This window comes from Eumetopias jubatus, unplaced genomic scaffold (genome assembly GCF_037043125.1).
Source record: "Eumetopias jubatus isolate StellerSeaLion01/CBP00866 unplaced genomic scaffold, mEumJub1_p1.0 scaffold_17, whole genome shotgun sequence".
In the NCBI taxonomy this organism is placed as follows: Eukaryota; Metazoa; Chordata; class Mammalia; order Carnivora; family Otariidae; genus Eumetopias; species Eumetopias jubatus.
In genome coordinates, this window is record NW_028274823.1 from 6,360,166 (window position 1) to 6,382,693 (window position 22,528).

General features: G+C 45.1%; 1 protein-coding gene across 3 annotated transcripts in view; it reads left to right on the plus strand.

Moving 5' to 3' along the window:
• CUNH10orf90 (chromosome unknown C10orf90 homolog) overlaps positions 1–22,528 on the plus strand; it is a 229,561-nt gene that overhangs the window by 145,951 nt on the left and 61,082 nt on the right. For all 3 annotated transcript variants that reach the window (XM_028119882.1, XM_028119883.1, XM_028119884.1), the window contains one exon: positions 6,021–7,149. In XM_028119882.1, coding sequence (XP_027975683.1) covers positions 6,021–7,149 — 1,129 coding nt within the window. The remainder of the gene's footprint in view (positions 1–6,020; positions 7,150–22,528) is intronic.

The following is a 22,528-nucleotide window of genomic DNA, read 5'->3' on the forward strand; positions in this document are numbered from 1 at the left end:
AAGATTTTATTTATTTATTTGAGCGAGAGAGAGAGCATGCGAGAGCGAGCACAGGGAAAGGGAGAAGCAGACTCTCTGCTCAGCAGGGAGCCCGCACGGGGCTCCATCCCAGGACCCCGGGATCATGATCCCAGCTGAAGGCAGACGCTTAACGACTGAGCCACCCAGGTGCTCCGATTGCTGCTCTTTTTAAGAAAGATACCAGCTGAAGATCTTTCCCACCTGTTTTTCACACTGAGCTGGCAAATTCCAGCATTTTCCTGTTGATGTTAAAATTAATCAGTTTGATTATTAGTGATAAAGATCTTTGGGGCCACGTAGCTGGGTCTCTAGAAAACACACACACACATACACACACACACTGTCATTTTCTGTGACTGAACTCCCAGAAATCACACCTTCTAAACATCTGCTTTGGAATGATCTGGACTATCTACTTTGATCGGATCAGTAGTATGACTTTCAAATTTCCCTCCTAACTTTGAGCTTTTAAAGCTTGTCCCTGTGTGTTTGTTATAAGGATGCTGTAAGATGATGAAACACTCCGAATGGATGCCCTTCCTTTGTAACTGCCATAAATCTCCGCCTCTCCTCTGGAGCCAGTGGAAGATTGATCACTTTTCCTTTCAAAATTCGTTGAAGCTGTAGAAATGATATGCAGGCACTTCTTCAACCAAGTGATTATTTAAAAGGAATGAAATATGGAACAGAGTTTTCATCTTTGAAAAAACAATGTTTAAATTTTCCTGATCACAAAAGTAATGGCAGTTCCATGTAGACACTTAGGAAAATATAGGAATATATAAGGAAAAAATATTTATATATATTTCGTTCCCTTATTTTTCCTATGCAATTTTTTTACGTAAAACTATAATGTATATCAACTTTTATAGCTCTCTTTTATTACATAACATTCCATCACAAGCAATTTCCCATGGCATTTAAATTCTTTGTAATCTTTATTTTTAATTTCTACAGAATACGATGCAGTTGTGCCTGCTGTGATTTACTTACCCGATCCCCTTTTAAAATACATTTGGATTCTTTCCAGCTTTTCACTGTTATACATGACACTGTACCGAGTCCTTTGGTTTCTTGTAAGTGCATGAAAAGACAAAAGTTTCAGGACGGAGATGGAGAAAACCTCCAGTTCTTCCATTTGTCTCAAAACAGTCTTTCCCTGGCGCTACATACCAGAGTGAACTCCTACATTCAAAAATACTCTTGCATGCATGATGAAATGCCACAAGGTTGACAGATTGCTCAGTGGTGATGATGCTGGGTGGACTAAAAAGGGGAGGGGGCTGTAGAGAGTATTTGTGCAGACATGGGGCCAAGGCATCCATCTGGCAAACATAGTTGTAGGCTGCAGAGCGACCGTGGAAAAGGGAAGACTGGTCAAGTGGAGAAAAATATAGATTTCAAAGCCACAGGTTGGATTAGATGCTTATCCTTTGGAGAAATAAATTGCTACAGAAATGGAAACATTCTCATCCCAATGGCTCAGGATCTGATTTCTCTGACCATCCGCCGCTTATCTCTTTCTTCCTTTGATTTATGAAATGGTGCCTTTATAGTAATATGCCTTAAGGCATAAATATAAAGTTAAAAACAGTCAATAAAATGCATAAAACTAGGAAAGCAGTTACCAGCCCCACACAATCATGTTTGAAACATTTAAAAGAAATCAATATCTCAAAAGCAGCATTTATGAGAAAGAAAATGTACACAGGTGAGTGTTCTATGAGGATGGTCAGGAAATGGGTGATTTATTGCCAAAGCAAGACATGAAATCCCACTATTCGTTTGACCTTCCTCTGACCTTGAATGTTCTACTTTAAATGCAAGATTATTTTCTTTTCAAATCAAATCTTCCATCAGTTAATCTTATTTTAGATAAAAGATACTCTTTTTCTTTCTTTTAAAGATTTATTTATTTATTTGAGAGAGAGAATGAGATAGAGAGAACATGAGAGGGGGGAGGGTCAGAGGGAGAAGCAGACTCCCTGCCGAGCAGGGAGCCCGAGGCGGGACTCGATCCCGGGACTCCAGGATCATGACCTGAGCCCAAGGCAGTCGCTTAACCAACTGAGCCACCCAGGCGCCCGATACTCTTTTTTTTTTTTCAAAGCCATGTTCAGTTAACACAATATAAAGAACAGATGGAGGGGCATCTTGAAATAGCTTCATTGGGAAAGATATTTGATGTGAAAGATGTGATCACTTTTTTAAAAAGTTTCCCTGTTTTAAAATTAGTGGGCCAAGTTAGGAACATCAGATAGCTCCTCTGTCTCATCTCTTTCTTGGCTTCCCAGCCCCGGAAGAAGAGCTGGACACAAAGTGCTATATTGTAGTCTGTCATGGACCATCTACCCCACTCCAGTTGAATGTGTGGAAGTCCTAATTCCTAGTACCTCAGAGTGTGACTGTGTTTGGAGACAGAATCTTTAAAGAGGTAATTTAGGTTAAATGAGGTCATCAGGGTGGGCCTTATCAATATGACCAATGCCCTTACAAGAGGAGGACGTTAGGGCACAGTCACACACTGAAGAAAGGAAATGTGAAGACTGTAACAGAATAAAATTTCTGTTTTTAAGCCACCCAGACTGTAGTGCTTTGTGTGGCAGCCCAGAGTTTTAAGAGGTTGGACTTTAATGATTTAATGGATCTTAATGAGAAAATAAGATCTGATAAATAGAACTTCCCATACAAGGGTGGGATTAGTGTTTTGACGAGCAAGGAGTACAGTGTTTCCTTTTTAATTTCTCTCAGTCTATCAGTTGGGGCTTTTGTCAAAGCTGAGTGTAAATACCTCAGAAGAAACCACAGTAAAATTGAACCAATAATCCCAGTCTTGATAATTTGATTCTCTGCTTGGTGTTCTCTCCCCTTTGTTAACTCCATGGGGCCAAGAAGTTTCCTCAGTTTCCTGTAGTAGGAGCTCAAAAGATCTGCCTGATGTTCATGAATAAATGGGTTGATCATGACTCTATGTTAGGATGACAGAACTTTCATCTAGAAAGGTTTCATTCATTCTACATTCACATCGACAAAATTTCAATGTATTGGGTATGTAATAGGTTATTTTCATTTGTGTAATTCAAATTAACCCAAATGCATTCATTATAAATACTCCTTCACTCATCCAGAGGTTTGAGTCCATCAGACATCCTCTGATTTCTGTTAAATCGCAGAAAAAGTCATACCCTGCAGTGACGTATCATGTTCATATTTTGAGAGGTACTTTCACGTCCTCCATTGTTTCTGATCTCCAAAACTTCCTGGTAAGGTAGAGAAGGCAAAGAGACTTTTCTTTGGGACTGGGCTTCGATCAGCCTCTCTCCCCTCAGGAACAGTGTCACCCTGACATACCAGGTGATTTCCCAGCTTCAGAATTGAGTTCAAATTCATTTCATTCATTGTTGCTCTTCCTTCATCCATTTGCATTTGATGGGCTCAAAGTCAGTTACACCTGCCAGGCCCAAGGTAATGAGATGGTGGGTGATTCTCTCTCCCATCCTTCTGGGCCTCTAGGGCCTCCTACATTGGTACCCACAACCCCCAGTGTAGCCCCAGGGCGTCCCTCCAGCGTGTGCTCAGGAGGGACCCCAGGAGGTCTGATTCTGGCCTGGCATTCCTTCTTCCGTATCTGCGCAGAGGATCACCTGGCAGCTGGTTAAAAACACAGCTGCTTGGCCTTATCCCCAGGGCTCCTGATTCACCTTAGGTCTAGAGAGGAGGAGGGAAGCATCCAGAAATTGGCATTTTTAACCCTCCCCACACTGGGTGTTTTTTATGCCAGTGGTCACTGGCCCAAACTTTGGGAAACATTGCTATAAAGTATAAAATAAAACCAACACAGCACACTTTCCAAGATGAATATTTGCTTTTTCTTTCAGAGACCTGTGCCAAAGGAGTTCCTACCAGGTATGATTATGCACCTGATAGGATGCACAGGCATAATTTTATCAGAACTAAATCTAACTAGGGAGGGACTACGTACCAAGTCAAACTGCCTGGGGTAGGTGCTAGGCATATCTCACTGTTCTTGTATGTAAACCCCAGCCGTGGAGAGCGACGCGTAGAAAGGAGAGCGAGGTGCCTCAGAAGCATCAGGTGGTGCTTCTCAACATCACCTGCCTGCTGCAGTCACATTGGAAATGAAAAAAGAGGATGCCTGGCCCCACCTCCAGGGATTCTGATGCTGTTGTTCGGGGCTGAGGCTTCCACAAGCTCCCAGGTGGTTATGTGTTAATGACACGTGCTGAAGAGAAGACTCCACCTTGAAAGAGGTTTCAAGCAGAGCCTGGAGCTCGCTAGCCATCTGGGAAAAGGTAGCCAGTGATATTTAGATTTTTTAAAAGATGAAGTTTAAGACGACTCTGCTTCTTCTTCACCTGTCTCTGGTTCAGTCTTTTGAATTTGCAACTTCCCATGTAGCTTTAAAATCTAACCATGTGTCAGGTTATGGGGATTGTGATGAAAAACAGGGGGAAAAAAAAAAAGAAAAACTGAGAAGCTGACCACCTTCCGGTGGCTAACAGTCAGAATGCCACGAGCCTTGGGTGTTAAGATCCTATGGGCCGGCCCTCCTGTCAGAAGTCCAGGTGGAGGAAAGCATTATGTTAGTGGCATAAATGAGTGTTAATCCTGCTCTGAAGAAAAGAAAATTTTGTGCTTTCTTATCACATCTAAGGAAAAGAGAACAATTGTCTCCTCAAACACAAGCCCTTCCTCTCCTTCAAAAGACCAGCAGGTGTTCGAGCTTTTCAGAGTGTGTTCCCTGGATCACCTACATCGGAATCACCGGGATGCTGGTTAAAATGCAGATGCTGGGGCCCCACCCACAGGCCTACAGAATCTGAAACTCTGGAGCCTGGGGAGCCTGCAGTTGTGAACATTCCAGGTGATTCTCAGGCCCCTTACAGCTTGAGAATTGCTGCTTCCTTGCCGAGCACCAGTGAAGCCTCCAGGCTCTTCGTGAAGGCTATACTCCTGGTGGGAGTTGAGTGGTTACCGGATTCTTTTGGGTCCTGTGCTGTTGCAGGCAAGGGTTTGTTTTAATTAGAATACTGAGCATCAAAATGGGGGCCTACGACCCTGTGAGCATTGACTATTCAGTCATCCGTGTCGTTTTCTGCAATGTTTTACACATACACATATTAAAAACAAAACCAGGACTGAAGAGATTCTTCCTCCTGGTGTTGACCCGGTTAGATGCTTTATTAAAAATCTCAGCACGTTGTTTTGGACACACTAGCAGTTTACTGTTAGGACACAGATCTGCTGATAAGGAAACATGGAACACCTTGATCCCTCTCCTGGACAGTGACTGCGCCTATGCCCCTGAGCACTGAAACCCAGACGAACCACCACTGTCCTGTCCAACACCTCTGCTTTCTGATATGTGATTCTCATGGTCGCTGTGTTAGTCTAGGTAACTGTCCAGCTTGGGTGTTTGATCACTTGTGTTCCCTTGTCTGGGATTTGACCCCCACCATGGCAAGCATGGGGAGCCACTGAATCCCAGTGTGAATCAGCAAAGTTAGAGGATTGTGTTAGAGGGTTGGGGATGCAGACAGGCCTCCCGCCCCCCAGGAGTGCTAACTCATTTCCCATATAAACCCGTGCCCCAGGTCCCAGCCCTGTTCCAGAACTCCGTCTACCCTCCCCGCTTGAGCCTGTGAACACGTCTTCAGGTGCTCCTGGGCCTAATGGAGGTGATTATTGCAATTTGATGATCCCCATCGACACAAACATCACTAAATAAACTAAGAATAGACACCCAGCAGAGAAAACCAATTCCCCGATCAGAAGAATGATTCCAGAATATATAACCGTTTCACAGACGGATCTGGGTCTGCTGCCCTTCCGAGCACGCAGAGGTGGGGCCAGGTGTGGGGTAGAAGGCCTTGGCCGGGAACAGGATTCTGGGATGTCCTCTTGGCTCTTGAAAGGGAGTTGACCGCCTGCGTTACAATAGGCTGTTTGAATAATTGTCATCTTTTTCCCATTTGCAGGAGACTCTGGCATCGCACAGCACAAAAATGATTTCATCCCTCGTCATTTCACAGCTGATGGATGAGAGTAAATCAAAGGCAAACCGGGCCGCGCCGCCCGCGCCCTGCGCGCCGGCTCTGCACGCCGCGCCTACGGCCAGGCCGTCGCGGGTGAACCGCAGCGGGGTCTCCATCAGCCGGGCATTCGCCCTCCTTCCCGGCAGGCTGGGCGTTCAGACGCCGGCGGCCCAGGAGCCAGGACCTGACACGGAGCTGCCGTCCAACGAGGAGAAGCCGTGCAGCGGCCCCCAAAGGGGCTTTGCGTCCATCACCATCACGGCCAGGCGCGTGGGCCCCGCAGCCGGCACCCTGGCGTGGGAGGCCGTGGGGGGCCCGCGGTGCCCCGAGTGCCGGGCCCAGGGCGCTCTGCTCAGGGACGCCTCTGCTCCGGCTGGGGGTGCCGAGCCCCGTGGGCACCAGGGACCGTTCACCTGCGCGGATTGCTCCAGAAACTGCTCTGTGATGAGGCTGAAGGTGCCCGAGACGGACCCCCGGCTGTGCCAGACTCACGAGTACTGCGTCACGGATGTGGACAACCGAGAGGACAGTTTTCCTCTGGGCGCCGCGCGGTCGGGAAAGGGGCCGCTGGTGTTCAGCTCCTGCGTCCATGTCAGGGTGTCTCAGCAGTGCCCCAATTCCATTTACTATCTAGACCGGTCCCTCTCCGTCCCCATTGAGCAGCCTCTGCTTGCTGGCCCTAAAATGCACAGGTCGGTCCTGTCGCTCAACCTAAACTGCAGTTCACACGGATTGACACCAGATGGAGTAGACGGCACAGCTAATGGAGGGCCAATGAGCAGTGCTTTGAAGCAGGAGCTCACGGAAGGAAACGAGAACCTCCTAGGCCCCAGCTGGAACCCGGGTTTGCAAGGAAGTTTCTTGAAGGAAAACCCGTCCTTGGAGCAGGTGCATCTGGGGCCCTGCACCTGTCCTTGGAGGGGCTCCCGTCTGTTGGAAAAGCAAGCATTCTCGGGTGTGGGAGTTCAGCAGGTCACAGTAAGAAAAGGGAGAGAGGACTATACCACTCGGCACACCGAGGGTGGTGGCAGCCAACTGTCCATCCACATTCCTGGCTGGAGTTACACAGCAGGTGAGTGACACACTCATCCTCCGGAGGTGGGGCCGCCAGGTACAGATCCCCACCCCTCAGGTAATCTGTGCAAGTCCCCTGCCAAGGTGGGCAGTGGGTTTCTTCTACATGACTTCCCTTATTTCAAGAAGTGGTTCTCAGAAGCATCGTTTTATCTGCTCTGCTCTGAGTTGGCAATTGGTAGCTCAGTGTTGATGTCTGCCTTAGGTTTTCACAGATACTGTTATCTGATTCTCAGGGAGCTTCCCTCAAAGTTTTGTTTCCAGCAATAGCTCCAGACCCTGTAATGTCATGAGCAGGAAACTATGGCCTGCAGATGAAGTTATTTTAGGCCCATATCGCTCCAAAGCAGGGAGAAGAGGAAAAAGTGTTGTCCACGCCCAGAGGTTTTGTATCTCTGGGCTGAACATCTGGGTATCTGGAAGGGTCCACAGTCCTGCTCTTCTTTCCTTTTGAATCTGGCAGTTTGTATTTATGGATTGCTCTTAGAAATAATCGTCTATAATGAAGAGTGTGTGTGTGGGAGGGGGGGGATTAGTAATTATGGGACATTTTCAACAAGATGCAAATTGGGGACTCTCCAAACTGCAAAAGCAGCAGTTTTCTGGGGCAACTTGGCTAGAATTTGCTATTTCTGCCATTGCCACGGTTCCCAGATGTCAGCAGCCCTGGGCACCCTTTACCTTTCTTAGGAGATCAGGAAGAGGAAAACAGGCTTTAGCCTGACACCAGAGTTCTCTCTCTGCATAAACTTCCAATTTTCAGTTTTACTTTCCAGGAGAGACTCTGATTTATAAATTAGTGACTTTCCATTTGGGGGAAATATTTAAAGATAATAGCAGTAAAATTGGAAATGCAGCATACATACAATAATTTTATAGTGTAATTTTTGTCCATTAAGGATTTATTAATAAAAATGACTGTAGAACATTTTAAGCTATAATGTGTGTAGAAATGGTGAATGATGTAATTAATTTTAACAAGTGTGTATATTTTGAATGCGCAGAGATTTCTAAGGCAATTTGACATGGCTTTCAGGTTGATTAGACCATCAAAATGCCTCTGAGTCTTACAAGCTTTATTGCAAAAAGGAAGAAGTAAGCCCTTATCAGTGTTGCAAAGATGGACCTCAATTTAGTATTTTTAAGAAGTTGCTCAAGTCAACCACTTCCTCCTCCTTGGAGGTGAAGATTCCAGAAACATACAACCTACGTTGTTGTATGTCTGCCACCCCCACCAAGGCACATCTTTGTCTTTATGTTGTGTCGCATGGTGTGAAATAATCATTTGGATTTATGGCACTTCCACCAAAGGATGTTTAAAAATCACTAGAGCCGGGTCCCCAAGGTTGATTTCAGAGGAGAGGAACATGAGCAGAGAAAATCCCCCACCCCACCCTAACTTATTTTGGCTTCGGTGCAGAGAAGATACTTGACTTTGACTTTGTGGAATGACTCCTCGGGTAACTGATGTTCTTAGGCAGAGTATTGAATTAATTCTACTTCCCATGGGCCGACTTCCCTCAGAATAACTCCAGATGCCAAGGATTCCATGTGGAGGATTTGAGTGGCTGTGAATCATGTGGCCTCATTCTACCTTTGAGGAAAGATATTCACAGAGGCCAGCTCACCTTTTTGAGAGTTGCCGACCTATTATTTTATTGTGCAGTGAAGGTGGACAAGCCACCCTACTTCTCAGAGCCTGTTTCTTCATCTAGGTGGCTAGAGAAGAGGTGTGTTTGGTGTTCTTGAAAGTCCCCTCTAGCTTGAAAAAAAATCTCTGTTCTATTTGCCTGAGGTGAATCTGTGAGGGAGAGTGTCCATGTGACTCTGGGTCCCTCAGTCATCCTGCTCAAAAACCACAGAAGCTTGAACTCACCATTTTGGGCACACACCTCAGATGTGTGCGTAGACACACTCACTCACACAACCCTTCCCGGACTTTCATACTCTCTCACTCAGAAACTCATTTGCAATGGGATGTATTCCTTCCCAGGTGACCAGAAAGCCCTTCTTGTCCACGCTACTGAATTCTTGCCTGAGATTTATAAGCACGACTCATAGGCTCTAACACAGTCTGTCCTGGGCTAACCTACACAGTGCTCTGAGGGTGGCTCAGTTGGTTAAGCGTCTGCCTTCAGCTCAGGTCATGATCCCAGGGTCCTGGGATGGATTCCCGCATCAGGCTCCCTGCTCAGCGAGGAGCCTGCTTCTCCCTCTCCCTCTGCTGTTCCCCCTGCTTGTGCTCTCTTTCTCTCTCTGTCAAATAAATAAAATCTTCAAAAAAAATTAAAAATTTAAAAAACTCTGAGGAGCTGTTCGTGTTTCCTCTCTGGAACTGGGATCTCGTCAGAGGCATTCTTGACAGCCTCCTGTGGTCACACATGCTATTAGCAGTCTTCCTGTTTCATCGTTACTGAATCTGATTCTTTTCATCTGAAGGATCCCCAAATCCTGCGTGAGCAGCATCCTCTCTAGCCACCTTGTTGACATTCAGCCACAAGGGAGGTGCAGTCCGGAAGATTCTACAAACAGAGGCAAGGCAGTTTCAGTTCCAGTCGTTAGGTCACCCGACAGGAAATTCTACACATTGTGTTCGAGAATGAGCCTCCAGGACAGACACGCGGAAAAGGTTACTAAGATTAGGGAAGATGGGAGACTTGCAAACATTTGGTGCAGTATAGATAGGCCATGTCTATCGGGGCGTCGTAGTCTAACTGACACACAGAGACCTGTTCTCTTTCTAGACGCTGAAGAATTGCTTTCTGTTTTGCCCTTCTCCTCAGTCCCCGTATGTCCAGTCTTTGTATCTCCACGGGTTGGTATGCCTCCTGCCAGCACCCGCAAATGGGCACTGCTCAGCTCCCTGCCCTGCTCTGAGGAAGGGTCACAGCATCTTTAGCGCTCATCCTACCAATGACCACAGCATACACCGCGCAGATCCTAGATGCCAGGCCCTGGCTGACATCAGTTGTGTCCATCACTTGGAATCCTTCAGACCATTCTGTAAAGACAGCATCATTATCCCTATTTTGCAGCTAAGACAAATGAGGCTGAAGATGAAATGATTTGCCTGAGTCCGCATGGCCATTCAGTGCTGAAGGCTGTACCCTCTCAGTGACGGTCCTAAGCAGAGCTGTTTGACTGGTGGGGACTCTCTCAGTGGTGGGCCCCGTCTCCACTCTCACCACAGTGGGAATGTTTGAAGACCACTCGTGGACATATAGTGTGATATTAGTGTCTGGTGGCCGGAATCTATTAGGAGACTGGGTTACACAGTTAATTTCTAATTAAATGTAATATGTCACGTCATTTGGTAGTTAGAATCTATTGGCTCAGACAATCCTTCCCAGACTGAAATCCCATTCTTTGTGGTGTTCTCTGGGACTATACAATATTGATTTGAGTAGTTCTCTCTTTGCTGGGTGTTGCATGCCTAAAACAGTATTGACTTTGATACGTTACTTACTGTCAGTTTCATTTTGCATCTGTGGCCTAGATCTGAAGCTTTCCCCTGTTCCAGGACATCCATGGAAGTTCATTTAGATGCTTTTGGAGAAGAGACTTATGAATGCACTTTTTTGATTTGCCCCAAGCATTGATGTTCTGTGGTAGGCTCTCTGTCTCAGTATGCTACAGCCAGTGCTCAGGCTCCTGGTGGCCTTGGTCTGAGAAGTCCCCAGTGGAGCTTAGCATCACTAGTGAACAAAGATGTGGATGGCTGGAGAGGATTCACTGGAGAGGAATGACCGGATTCCTGCTGGATCACGGAGTGTCTACTGTGTCTACCAGTGTTCTGATGCTATGATCTAATACATGTTTAGTGAGGCAGGTTTATGTCATGAAGAAAGTACTTCCATCACTCAAGGGAAAATGACAGACTATATGCATACATGTCAAGCCTCCCAGAGAAATCTGCATTAGGCTCTGCTCCTTCAGTCCCATGAGAACTTCTTACTAGAGGAGCCAGAAGACATTTGAGGAGCCCTTATTTTACAAATATGATTTTTCTTTAATGATCTAAAACTGGGGTCTGTAAGGTTTTTTGGGTAAAGGGCCAGATGGTTTCCATAGCAACTGCTCAACTCAAGCAGCCACAGACAATGCATAAATAAATGAGTGTGGACATGTTCTAATAAAACTTTATTTGCAAAAACAGGCAGCGGACCAATTTGGCCTACTGGCTGAAATTTGCTGACTCTGAATCATTCGTCCTCCAAAACAAACTTTACCCTGTTTGCCAATCATGCATGTTGGATTCTCTGGAAACCCACCTCTGAGGGGGAGGTTAACGGGCATTTATTAGAGAGCAATCTTGGCATCGTGGATGGGAAGGGGGAAAGAAAGTAGGAATGGGCAGAGGGAGAAGTCACTCTGTGGTGCAGGCAGGGGTTAGCAAGAACTTTTTGAGGGCGAGGCTTTTAAATTGATTCTTGAAGCATAAGTGGAGAGGCCATTGTGTGCCAAAGCTTTGAGTCTTGGCACTTGGGAGTGGCTGAGAAGGTCAGTGCACCTGTCACGTAGTAAGTTGTGCCACGAGGCTGGAGAGGTGAGCTCGGGCCATGGTCACGGTCATGGCTAGGGGCTTAGAGACCAGAATAAGGATTTAAAATGTTATCCCAAGTGTAAACGAGATGCTAGGATGTAATGTATGCTTTAAGAAGATCGTCTTGCTTCTCAGAGGGTAAGAGACAGAAACAGGTGAGGCCATTGCTGTGGAGGGCCGTACTGGAGGCTGTGGGGTAGGAGAAGTCTGATAGCGGAATTCCCAAGCCTCGAGTACCGGTGAGCTTGGGAGGAGGGAGCCAAACACGTGGCAAGGTGGACTCCAGATTTCTGACTTAAGCATCTAGAGGAGTCGCTGTTGTTTTTGTGTATAGACTATTTCTTAAAGCAGTTTTAGGTTCACAGCAAATTTGAGAGAAAGTTACAGAGATTTCCCACATATCCCACGTCCCACACATGCACAACCTCCCCTACTGTCGACATCCCCACCTGAGGGGTACATTTGTCACAGTCGGTGAACCTACATTGATATGTTATAATCACACAAAGTCTGTAGTTTACGTTAGGGTTCACTCTTGGTGCTGTACATTCTATGGGTTGGGACAAATGTATAATGACATGTATCCACCGTTCTAGTATCAGAGAGAATAGTTTCACTGCTCAAAAAATCCTCTGTGCTCTGCCTATTCATCTCTCCCTCCCACTAAGCCCTGTCAACCACTGATCATTTTACTGTCTCCATAGTTTTGCCATTTTTGGAATGTCCTATAGTTGGAACCATACAGTACGTGGTCTTTTCAGATTGGCTCTTTCCACTTAGCAATATGCATTTAAGATTCCTCTGTGTCTTTTCATGACTTGATAGCTCATTTGTTTTTAGCACTGAATAATACTCTATTGTCTGGACGGACCATGGTTTCCTCCGCTCACCGACTGAAGGACATCTCGGTTGCTTCTAAGTTTTGGCAATTATAAACAAAGCAGCTATAAACATCTGCGCACAGGTGTTTGTGGGGATGTAAGTTTTCAGCTCCTTTGGAGAGATACCAAGGAGTGGAATTGCTAGATCACGTGGTCAGAGTATGTTTAGTTTTTGTTGGTTTGTTTGTTTACTTTCACAGAAAGCTTTCCCAGAGTATGTTTAGTTTTGTAAGAAGCTGCCAGACTGTCTTCCAGAGTGGCTGTACCATTTTGCTTTCCCACCAGCAACGAAGGAGAGCTTCTGTTGCTCCGCGGCTCACTAGCATTTGGTGTGGTCAGCCTTCTGGATTTGGGCCATTCTAATGGGTGTGTAGTTGTTTGAATTTGCAATTCCCTGATGACAATAGGACATGGAATATTCTTCCGGATGCTTATTTGCCAGCTGTGTGTCTTCTTTGGTGGGGTGTCTCTTAAGGTGTTGGCCCATTTTTAATGGCGTTGTTTGTTTTCCTCTTGTCAAGTTTTAAGAGTTGTTTGTGTATTTTGGATAACAGGAGAGAGTGTTTTTATCCAGATGGGGAGGACGTGAGGAGGAGCCAAGAAGATCCCGAGCACCACTAGGTCGGGGTACGTTTGAAGTGTCAGCGGGACCTTCCAGGGCAGTCGGCAAGCTGGAGATTGCGCCCGTGAATCTAGAGCTCGGGAGAATGTTCTGGGCTACGGGTGTGGTTGGGGGCTTCTTCCTAGAGTTGGAGTTTTATGCTGCAGAAGAGCTTGAGAACGCCCAGGGAAAGAGACGGACAGGGACTGCAGAGGGTTGGGAAGCAAATGTTTGAGGTCTGGCCCGAGCAGAAGGATTTCCGCTCAGCGGTAGTGCTCAGACTACCCCAGCTTTCCTGTACTGGGGTCTTGGTGTCGCCTGAGCTGTGCCACGTACAGTAGGGCTTTCATCCCTTTACTGCTCCCTCAAAGGCCATGAGGTGGGAACATTGTTTACCTCCGGGTTCCAGGTAAACAGGTACAACAGGTAAACAGATTTGCTCCAAGCAACTGCTAGTTGTGGCGGGGAGGGGCAGGCTTCGTGCTCACCCATCTGGCCGTGTTCCCCAGGCCTCCTGAGGGCACATCCCAGGCCACCGTTGTTACCTTTACACTCAGATTCATTTGCTCCTGTTCCTGGTAACGACCATCTCACCTCCTGGACCCCAGGCTCAGAAGTCTGGGTCCTCTTTGAACTCCTTCCCTGTCCCTTGCTGCCCTATTCAGTCACTGGCAAAGCCCACAGTCTCCCACAGCTGTCTGCTGTCCTCCGCGTCCACCCCCACCACCCCCACCCAGGCTTTTATGGCTTCCATGAACTTCTATGCCAAGATAGATTTATTTTCCTGACTATAAAACTAATACATTATAGGCAACTGAGAATAATAAAATGCAGAATAAAAAGCTTAATAATCATTGTTGATACTTTGGTGAATTTGTTCCATTGTTTTTTATGCATATGTGCTTTTTCTTTTAAATAGTCGAGATCCTGCTACGTGTGTGATTTCCCTCTGGGTCTCTGCCATTTAGCACTGTGTCATAAGTATTTCCTGATATTAACGGTACTTTACGAAGATCATTTTATTGACTGAAATGGTGTGTTTTCTGGACCCATCATAGTTTATTTAACTATTTCTTCATTCTTGGCCCTTAAAGTTGTTACTCATTTTTCACCTTTTGGAATAATATTAATGCGGACACTGGGTGTGTAAGGCTTAGGAAAAAATCCTTTAACTGGCATGTCTGGGTCAGAGAGTATCAGCCTTTTTAGGGTTCTTGCGGCATGGTGCCAAGTTCAACTCCAGGAGAAGCCTAGGTGGAAGCTTCTTTTCTCAGGGTTGCGAAGGCCCTTTCTGTATGTGCTTGGCCAAGGTTAGGTACCGATCTACTAAGTTCTGCAAATTCCAGGATGAAAAATCCAGCCTTATGGTTTGAGCTGGATCTCTGTGATTGTTGGTGAGTGTCCATTTTTCCTGCTTCTCACCTTGACCTTGGCTGTGGCTTTCCTGGTGACCCCACCCCTCATGTCCTCCTCCTGTAGGGCCTCAGCAGCTAGACATTTGGGGCCAGATCACGCCCTGTCACAGGGTCCGTCTGTACACTGTAGGGCGTTTAGCGGCACCCCTGGCCTCTGCCCAGCCTCAGCAGCTAGACATTTGGGGCCAGATCACGCCCTGTTACAGGGTCCGTCTGTACACTGGAGGGCGTTTAGCGGCACCCCTGGCCTCTGCCCACTTGGTGTCAATAGCGCTCCCTCCCAGTTGTGACCAAACCAACATCTCCAGACACTGCTTGGTTGGGGGCATGTCAGAATCCCCTGTGGTTGCGAACGGTTGGCCCACACTATGCCCAAACCTCCTTACAGCCCGTGGTGATTGTGGACCAGCCTGCTCAGCTGTTCTCATTGCTCACCAGACTGACACGAGCCTCAGCGCATGGTCCAGCTGCATCTCCCAAGTACTCAACTCCCAGGACTTTTATGGCCTATTAATATAATGTATTTGCTATTTGTGAGGACCATTTTCCTCCTCTAGATTGCATGGCCCTTGAGCTCAGGATCCAGGTCTGAGTCTTGGCCTTGACCTCTCCACGGCTGTCGAGGATCCGCAGAGCACAGAGCCCTTGCATGGGACCTGTGGGCTGGGTGGAGGGCAGGCCATTTTGATGATCCAACAAAGCTTTGCTGATGTCAGGGTCACTTAAAAGCCAGCTACCTTGTCTTTCCTCAAACCACCTCTCCCTGTGGCCATATCTAAAACCTCTCTGGCCAGGAAAGGGTGGGGAGCCATGTGAGATTCACTGTCCAGAGGTAGGTTGTAGAAAAGTGAAATGAAAACTATAGTATTCCCACTTGGTTTTAAAATTTAGCGGCAAAAAGTTTCCAACTATCATTTCCTCCAGGAACTCATTAAGAGTAAGTATTATCATGGAACAACCTCTTTATTATCCTTTAGATGGTCAGATTTAATGTTAAAAGAGAAAACATATGGACAGTGTTGCAAAAACATTTTGAAGGTTTTTGTTTTTTTCGTGTATGTTTTTTCATTTAGCTCTTGGTAAACCTTGATGGGATTGTGTTGTTTTCCCCATAATCTTGACTATGATGTTCAGATCATATGATCTCTAAAAGTTGTTCGTGTTAGCTACCCCAGCTGTCTTTATGGAAAAAAATGTGCCCCCCCCTTTTTTTTCTCCTGAGTGATTCCCTTAGTTGTATGAGTGGCTTGTGTCCTCATGTTGTTTAGGAAATGGTCATTCTAATGGGTCATTTGCTCAGGTTTGCCAGGGATAAGGTTAAGAGACCTGGTTTCAGGGGCTGTGGCGGGCTGACAGGACACATGGTCTGATCTTTTAAATTAGGCAACTGCAAAGCTGCTGTCTATATCTGCCTGAGAAACGGTGATCATCAGGAGGACCTAGCAGAAGAGGGGCACCTGGGTGGCTCAGTTGGTTAAGCGACTGCCTTCGGCTCAGGTCATGATCCTGGAGTCCCGGGATCGAGTCCCACATCGGGCTCCCTGCTCGGCAGGGAGTCTGCTTCTCCCTCTGACTCTCCACCCTCTCATGTGCTCTCTCTCTCTCTCTCATTCTCGCTCTCTCAAATAAATAAATAAAATATTAAAAAAAAAAAAAAGGAGGACCTAGCAGAAGAAAGACCCACATGTGGGTGTGGGGATGAGACCCATCTGAGTTTCAGATCAGGCTCTGCTAGCTGCTGACCTTGTGTCACGAGGAGCCCTGAGCATGGTGTGTATGCAGCGGGGCCTAATTATCTTTAGACCTAAGTGCCACCTGAGCTATCAGCGGGAAATTCACGTGGACGTGCTCTCGGAAAAAGGAATGGTCATAACGGTGAATTCTGGAAGGAAGTGGTTCAAATATGGATGACCCTGGGAAAAAGGGAAGAAAAATGTGAGAAATAGGTGGTGTGTTTAACTCTTTTGGCTTCATGGATTTTGCTATTTTCCCCATTATCTTAAAGCGGAAGCTCAGGTATTTCCAAAAACTGTAAATATATTTTCCGTGTTACCGACTAACTTTGGGAGAATGAGAGATGAATGAAGATGGTAGGACCAGCCTGGAAAGTCATCTTAAGTCATAATGCCTCAGTAGCTTGTTGCTAAATGCAGAAATTGTTCCCATATTGTTACTCGGGGACATTTATATCCTGGATTAGGTCAGAGCCCTGTGAGGGCATCACTGTGGGTGAAGTACCACAGTTCACATAGGGACATTCTGGTGATCTTATGTGGCTTAGGGGCTACCATCAGAGTGTGGAAAATGTGTTCTCAACCAGGGGAGGGCATCAGACACACCAGCGTTACTTTTTCAAAATGCCCGTACTGGACTCTCTGCTGGAATCCAGTGTCTTCCCTGTTAAGAGCTCTTTTCTGAGAGGGAAAATAATTTTCCCTCCACCCTCCAAAGTGCTCTCTGGGGCCCCTATTTAAAAAAAAAAAAAAAGGCAGATTAACAAGAGAAAAGCAAATCAGTTTATTGACATGTATACATGGGAAAATGCATGCATGGGAAATCTGACTCTGAACAGGGGTTTAGAGTCCCAAGAATGATGGTTCCGTGAAGAAATGACAGGACAAAAGAAAGCAAGCAGTTTCAGGCTTCTGGGGTTCAGCAAAGCAGGGAGGAAACCAGTCGTGCAGATAAAGCCTGACGTTTGTTGTGTCCGATCTGCTGGGGCTGTCTCCTGGCTGATGGGTCTACCGTTGTCTCTGGTGATTAACTTCTGTCCTTCCTGGTGGAGAGGGGAGGAGGGACCCCTTTGTAAATTTATGTCCTGCTTTTAGGCAAATAGGGAGAGGGCAGAGAGCTTTTCTTCTCTCTGCCTTCTTTCAGTTGCTTTCAGCTCAAAATGCTCCTCATTCAAAGTGACCTATTTGGGGGTGGCATATGCTTCTACCCTTCAGGGGCAGTTCTGTCTGGAGGACGGCATGTCCCTTCTGTGCATCTCAGTTCTCTGCTCTCTAGGGCTAATGACCAAACTCTTCAAGGTTGAGGTCCCCCGAGGGGTCCTGAAGGGCAGGTGCACAGGACAGGTGCTCTCTTTGCAGGAGCAGAGCCTTTGTCATGCCACACATAGTGAGAACCTGCTCCCCCAAATGCCTGCCCTTGCCCCCTCCCATTCTTGTGAAGGATGCCCTGTAGGAACTCAGAGTAAAACTCAGAGTCTGGGTGAGGACTATATAAATTGGCCTGTTAGGTGGTAGTTTTCTATAGACGCAGAAGTTGGAGGCAAAAGCCGCAAAAATCCAGGTTTTCTTAATTAGTTGAAACATTGGGGTACAAGGACTGCATTATTTTGATCTCCTGTAGAACTGCCTTTGTCTTCATGATGCTTCAGTGTGTTGTGTCATGAGCCTAATCATTCATATTAAACAATGCCATTTATGGGGGGCCCCATAGGAATAATACCTCTACATTCCCTGTTCCCAGAGCTGTGTGTCTTCTGAGTGACTCTTACCTCTCAGGCCATTTGGTCGACACACCCCCTGATGTTTCTCCTTCTACATTACCAGAAAACCCAGACAACTTCGAGGCCCCTCTCTTGTAAATATGCAGAATCTTATGGCAATATTTGGTGTTCTGGCTTTGTCTTTTCTTGCCCATGTACAAATAGCTAAGTTGGCTGAAATGAAGGGAAAAATTGTATAGTTTTACTTAAAATCTGTTCCCTCTTTGGGCAGGAGACTAAATTGAAGCCCTGGGCATGTATTGCAAGGTTGGTATATATTCAGCAGATGAGACGCTCTGGCGTTTTAAGAAGATAGAGTCTTACCCATTTTTGCATAAATGTGGACTATATTGTGGTGATTTTGATCGGATGGCCCGCGAAGATGGTGAAACTGACCTTGAGTTCCAGTGGCACCCTGTCCTTCACCCCCATAAATACACATGTAAGACTGAGTAACCTGCTTCAGTTAGAAGCGATAGCAAAGGAGCTGTGAAGAGTGGTGCATTGGACCCCCCAGCCAGCAGAGTTTGGGAGACGTGGTCCTTCAAACGCACTGAATGTCCCAGGTTCGTACGTTTGGAAGATGTCACTTACCTAGACATCAGGGAGAATTCGTGCTGATGTAATCGGTGTGGGAAAGCCCATCCTCCTTGTCTCAGCCCCAAGCCCTCCTTGACTGTTGGCACCCCTGGGAGCTCTGTGGTTTCTCCCCAGATATCACAGCATCCATGTAAATGCTTAGAAAAGACTGTAAATGTAATGTTTCTCCTTTAGTTCTTCTGCTGTTGTAATGTTTTCTTTCCCTTTTGTTAAAAAACAAAACAAAACATGTGCATTGTAAAAGTTAAAAATTAGGCGAGCAAAAAGAGGACAACAAAAAGCAACCATGACCCTACTACCCATAGGCAACGTCACTGTGCGTGTTTCCGTAGATCTTCCCAAGTAGATTACTTGGATGCAACAAACTTCTTTTTTCTTTATTCTGTCTTTCCAGTCTTTTCTTAATAGAAAGGGGATCACGTAAAACATCATTCTAGGAGGCTACTCATTCTCAGCAGTGGACTATGAAGTTCTTTTCGTGTCCTATAATATTCCTGTTAACCATGTAATGGCTACCCAGGCTTTCACTGCATGGATTTACCTGGGTTTTTTGTTGTTGTTGTTGTTGTTGTTTGTTTTTAAAACCTTCTTGTTGAATAGATTGTTTCCATTTTTACATTTTTGTAACAATGTGTTGATAAGTGTCCTTATCCAGAAATCTTTGCGGGCATTTCGTTTGATTTCCTTAACCCAGATTCCTAAGAATTTCTGGGTCAAAGGATAAGCAGAATTTTGAGGCTTTTTTTTTTTTAAAGATTTATTTATTTGAGAGAGCGAGAATGAGAGAGAGAGAGTGAGTACATGAGAGGGGGGAGGGTCAGAGGGAGAAGCAGGCTCCTCGCCGAGCAGGGAGCCCGACGCGGGACTCGATCCTGGGACTCTGGGAACATGACCTGAGCCGAAGGCAGTCGCTTAACCAACTGAGCCACCCAGGTGCCCTCGAGGCTTTTAAATATAGATTTCCAAAAGATCCTTTGCAAGAGGTGTATGAAGTTACACTATCAATACATAAACACCAGCTTCCCTGAACATGCACAAACATTCAGTGTTGGCATTGCAAAAATTTCCATGCCATTTTGATAAGTGAAAAATGATATTTATGATATATTAGTGCATATTTTTTGATGAACCTTTCCCATGTGATATATCTCTATTTCTGCTTTTGTAAATTGCCTATATATTTTCTTTGTCCACTTCGGTCTTTTTTCTTTTGAATTTTTTTTTATGTTAAAACATCCTTTTGTATTTTTAATGTTGTTTTATCATGACTTTTTCAACTTTGACTTTTGAAAGGATTTAAATGTGATTAACATCACAATAAAAAAATAAAAATAAAAATAAATTAAAAAATAAATGAACAGAAGAGTTTCAAAGGTGGTACAGAGAGTTCCTGTAGAGCCCATATATCTAACTTCTCCTTATGTTACCATTTTACATAATCCCAGCCCTTTTCTCCAAGACAGAGTTTCTCAACCTCGGCGCTATTGGCATTCTGGGTCTGGGAAATTCTTGGTTGTGGGGGCTGTCCTGTGTGTTGCAGGATGCTTAGCAACATCCCTGGCCTCTATCCCGAGACGCTAGTAGCACATCCCCCTCTCTCCCTAGCTGTAAAACAAAACTGTCTGTGGACATTACTACATGTTCCCCAGGGAGCAAAATCACCGGCAGTTGAGAATCCCTCACCTAAACTAGGCGATCAGTATTGCTACAGTGTGATTAACTCAACTCCAGACTTCATTGAGATTTCACCAGTTTTTCCACTAATGTCCTTTTTCTGTTCCAGGATCTCATCCAGGGCACCATCTTGCATTTAGTCACCAAGTCTGTTTAATTTTTGACAGTCAGTAATTTTAATTATTTTCCTAAGCCTGTTTTCCAGCTCCTTTGTGTAGATCTATAATTCCTCCCGATGTATGTCCTCAGATGGTAGAAGCTTGGCATCTCTTTTCCCTAAATGGTTTGCCAATGGTCTTTGGACTATTGATGAGGTAATCCATTATTTCTCTACTGGCTGGAAATGCCAATCCTGTATCGAATTTATGTTTATATGAGGATTTCCCTGACTCACGCATTTTCCTTCTAGAAATTTCCATGCCTTTTGAATATTATGTGACTCACAGAAGCTGCTCTGTTACTGTGTAGGGATTTGAGAGGTGGGGAATCTTATTAGATACTCCTAAGTGTAAAGTCCTGGCATCTGATGTGTTGGCATCTGATGTGTCTTGTCACTGTGGGAGTTGGGTGAGGAGGGGCTGTGGCTGCCATCATACTTTTTCAAATTTTAATTTTTTATTTTATTTTATTTTTTTAAGATTTTATTTATTTGACAGAGAAAGACAGCGAGAGAGGGAACACAAGCAGGGGGAGTGGGAGAGGGAGAAACAGGCTCCCTGCGAAGCAGGGAGCCTGATGCGGGGCTCGATCGCAGGACCCCGAGACCATGACCTGAGCCGAAGGCAGTCGCCCAACCAACTGAGCCACCCAGGCACCCCAATTTTATATTTTTAAAAAGCCCTCTCAGTTCGATCCCACACTCTGTTGTTTGCTTTTAATCAGCTATATGGAGGTTTAACTTACTTAAAGTACACACATTTAACGTATGTGCCCATGTATCCAGCACCACAGTGGGATGTGGAATATTTCAGAAAAATATCTGGCTCCTTCCCAGTCAGCCTTCCCCCTGCCCCCATACCAGAAAACTGCTCATCTTCTTTTTGTCTCTATTCTAGAATCTATATAAATGAAAGCAGATTGGGCTTTCTCTGTGGAGGGTTTCTTCCATTCAGACTAATGCTTTTGAAATTCTTCTACATCATGACAACTGTCTCGAATTTCTCTCCATGATGTTTTGTAGTTTTCATGATAAAGATCTTTCATGTATTTTGTTAAATGCATCCCTACTTATTTCACATTCTGAATGCTCCCTAAAATGAATGGTAGTGATTTTTAAGCATTTCATTTCCATTTTTTTTTTTTTGCTTACACATAGACATATATAATTGATTTCTGTATAGTGACCTTGAATCCTGCAATGTCTTTGGAAGCACTTAATAATGACAGTATTGTTTTTTGTAGATTCCCCAGGATTTTCAGTGTATATAGTAATATTATGTATGATTAAAATTTTACTTGTAATTTTCCCATCTTGATGCATTTACTTTCTTTCTTGCCTTGTGGCACTAGATAAGACTCACCAGTAAAATGTGGAACAGCAATAATGAGGGTGAGCATCTTGACTTATTCCCTTATTAGCCGTAGGGATTTAAAAATATAGATAGGAAGGCAAATAGGTAGGTGGATAGATTCTGTCTGCCAGCTTGAGCAAGATTCATTCTACTCCGATTTTTTTCTTTTTTAATTCTGATGAAATATATATAACATAAAATTTACCATTTTAACCATTTTTGTCTCTACAGTTCTGTGGCATTAAATATATTAACATTGTTTTGCAACCATTACAACCATGTATCCACAGAACTTTTTTCATCTTACAAAACTGAAACTCTGATTCCCCATTCCCTCTCCCCTAGTCTCTGGAAATTACCATTCTACTTTCTGTAGGAATTTGACTACTCTAGGCACCTCATATAAGTGGAATTACACAGTATTTGTCCTTTTGTGACTGGCTTATTTCACATAGCATAATGTTCTCAAAGTTCATCTATATTGTAGCCTGTGTCAAAATTTCCTTCTTTGTTACAGCTGAATATTAGTCCACGATATGGATGGACCACATTTTGTTTACCTATTCATCTGTCAAAGGACACTTGGTTGTCAATGGGCCCACCTTTTGGCTATTGTTAATTATGCTGCTGTGGACATAGGTGTACGAGTATTTCTTTGA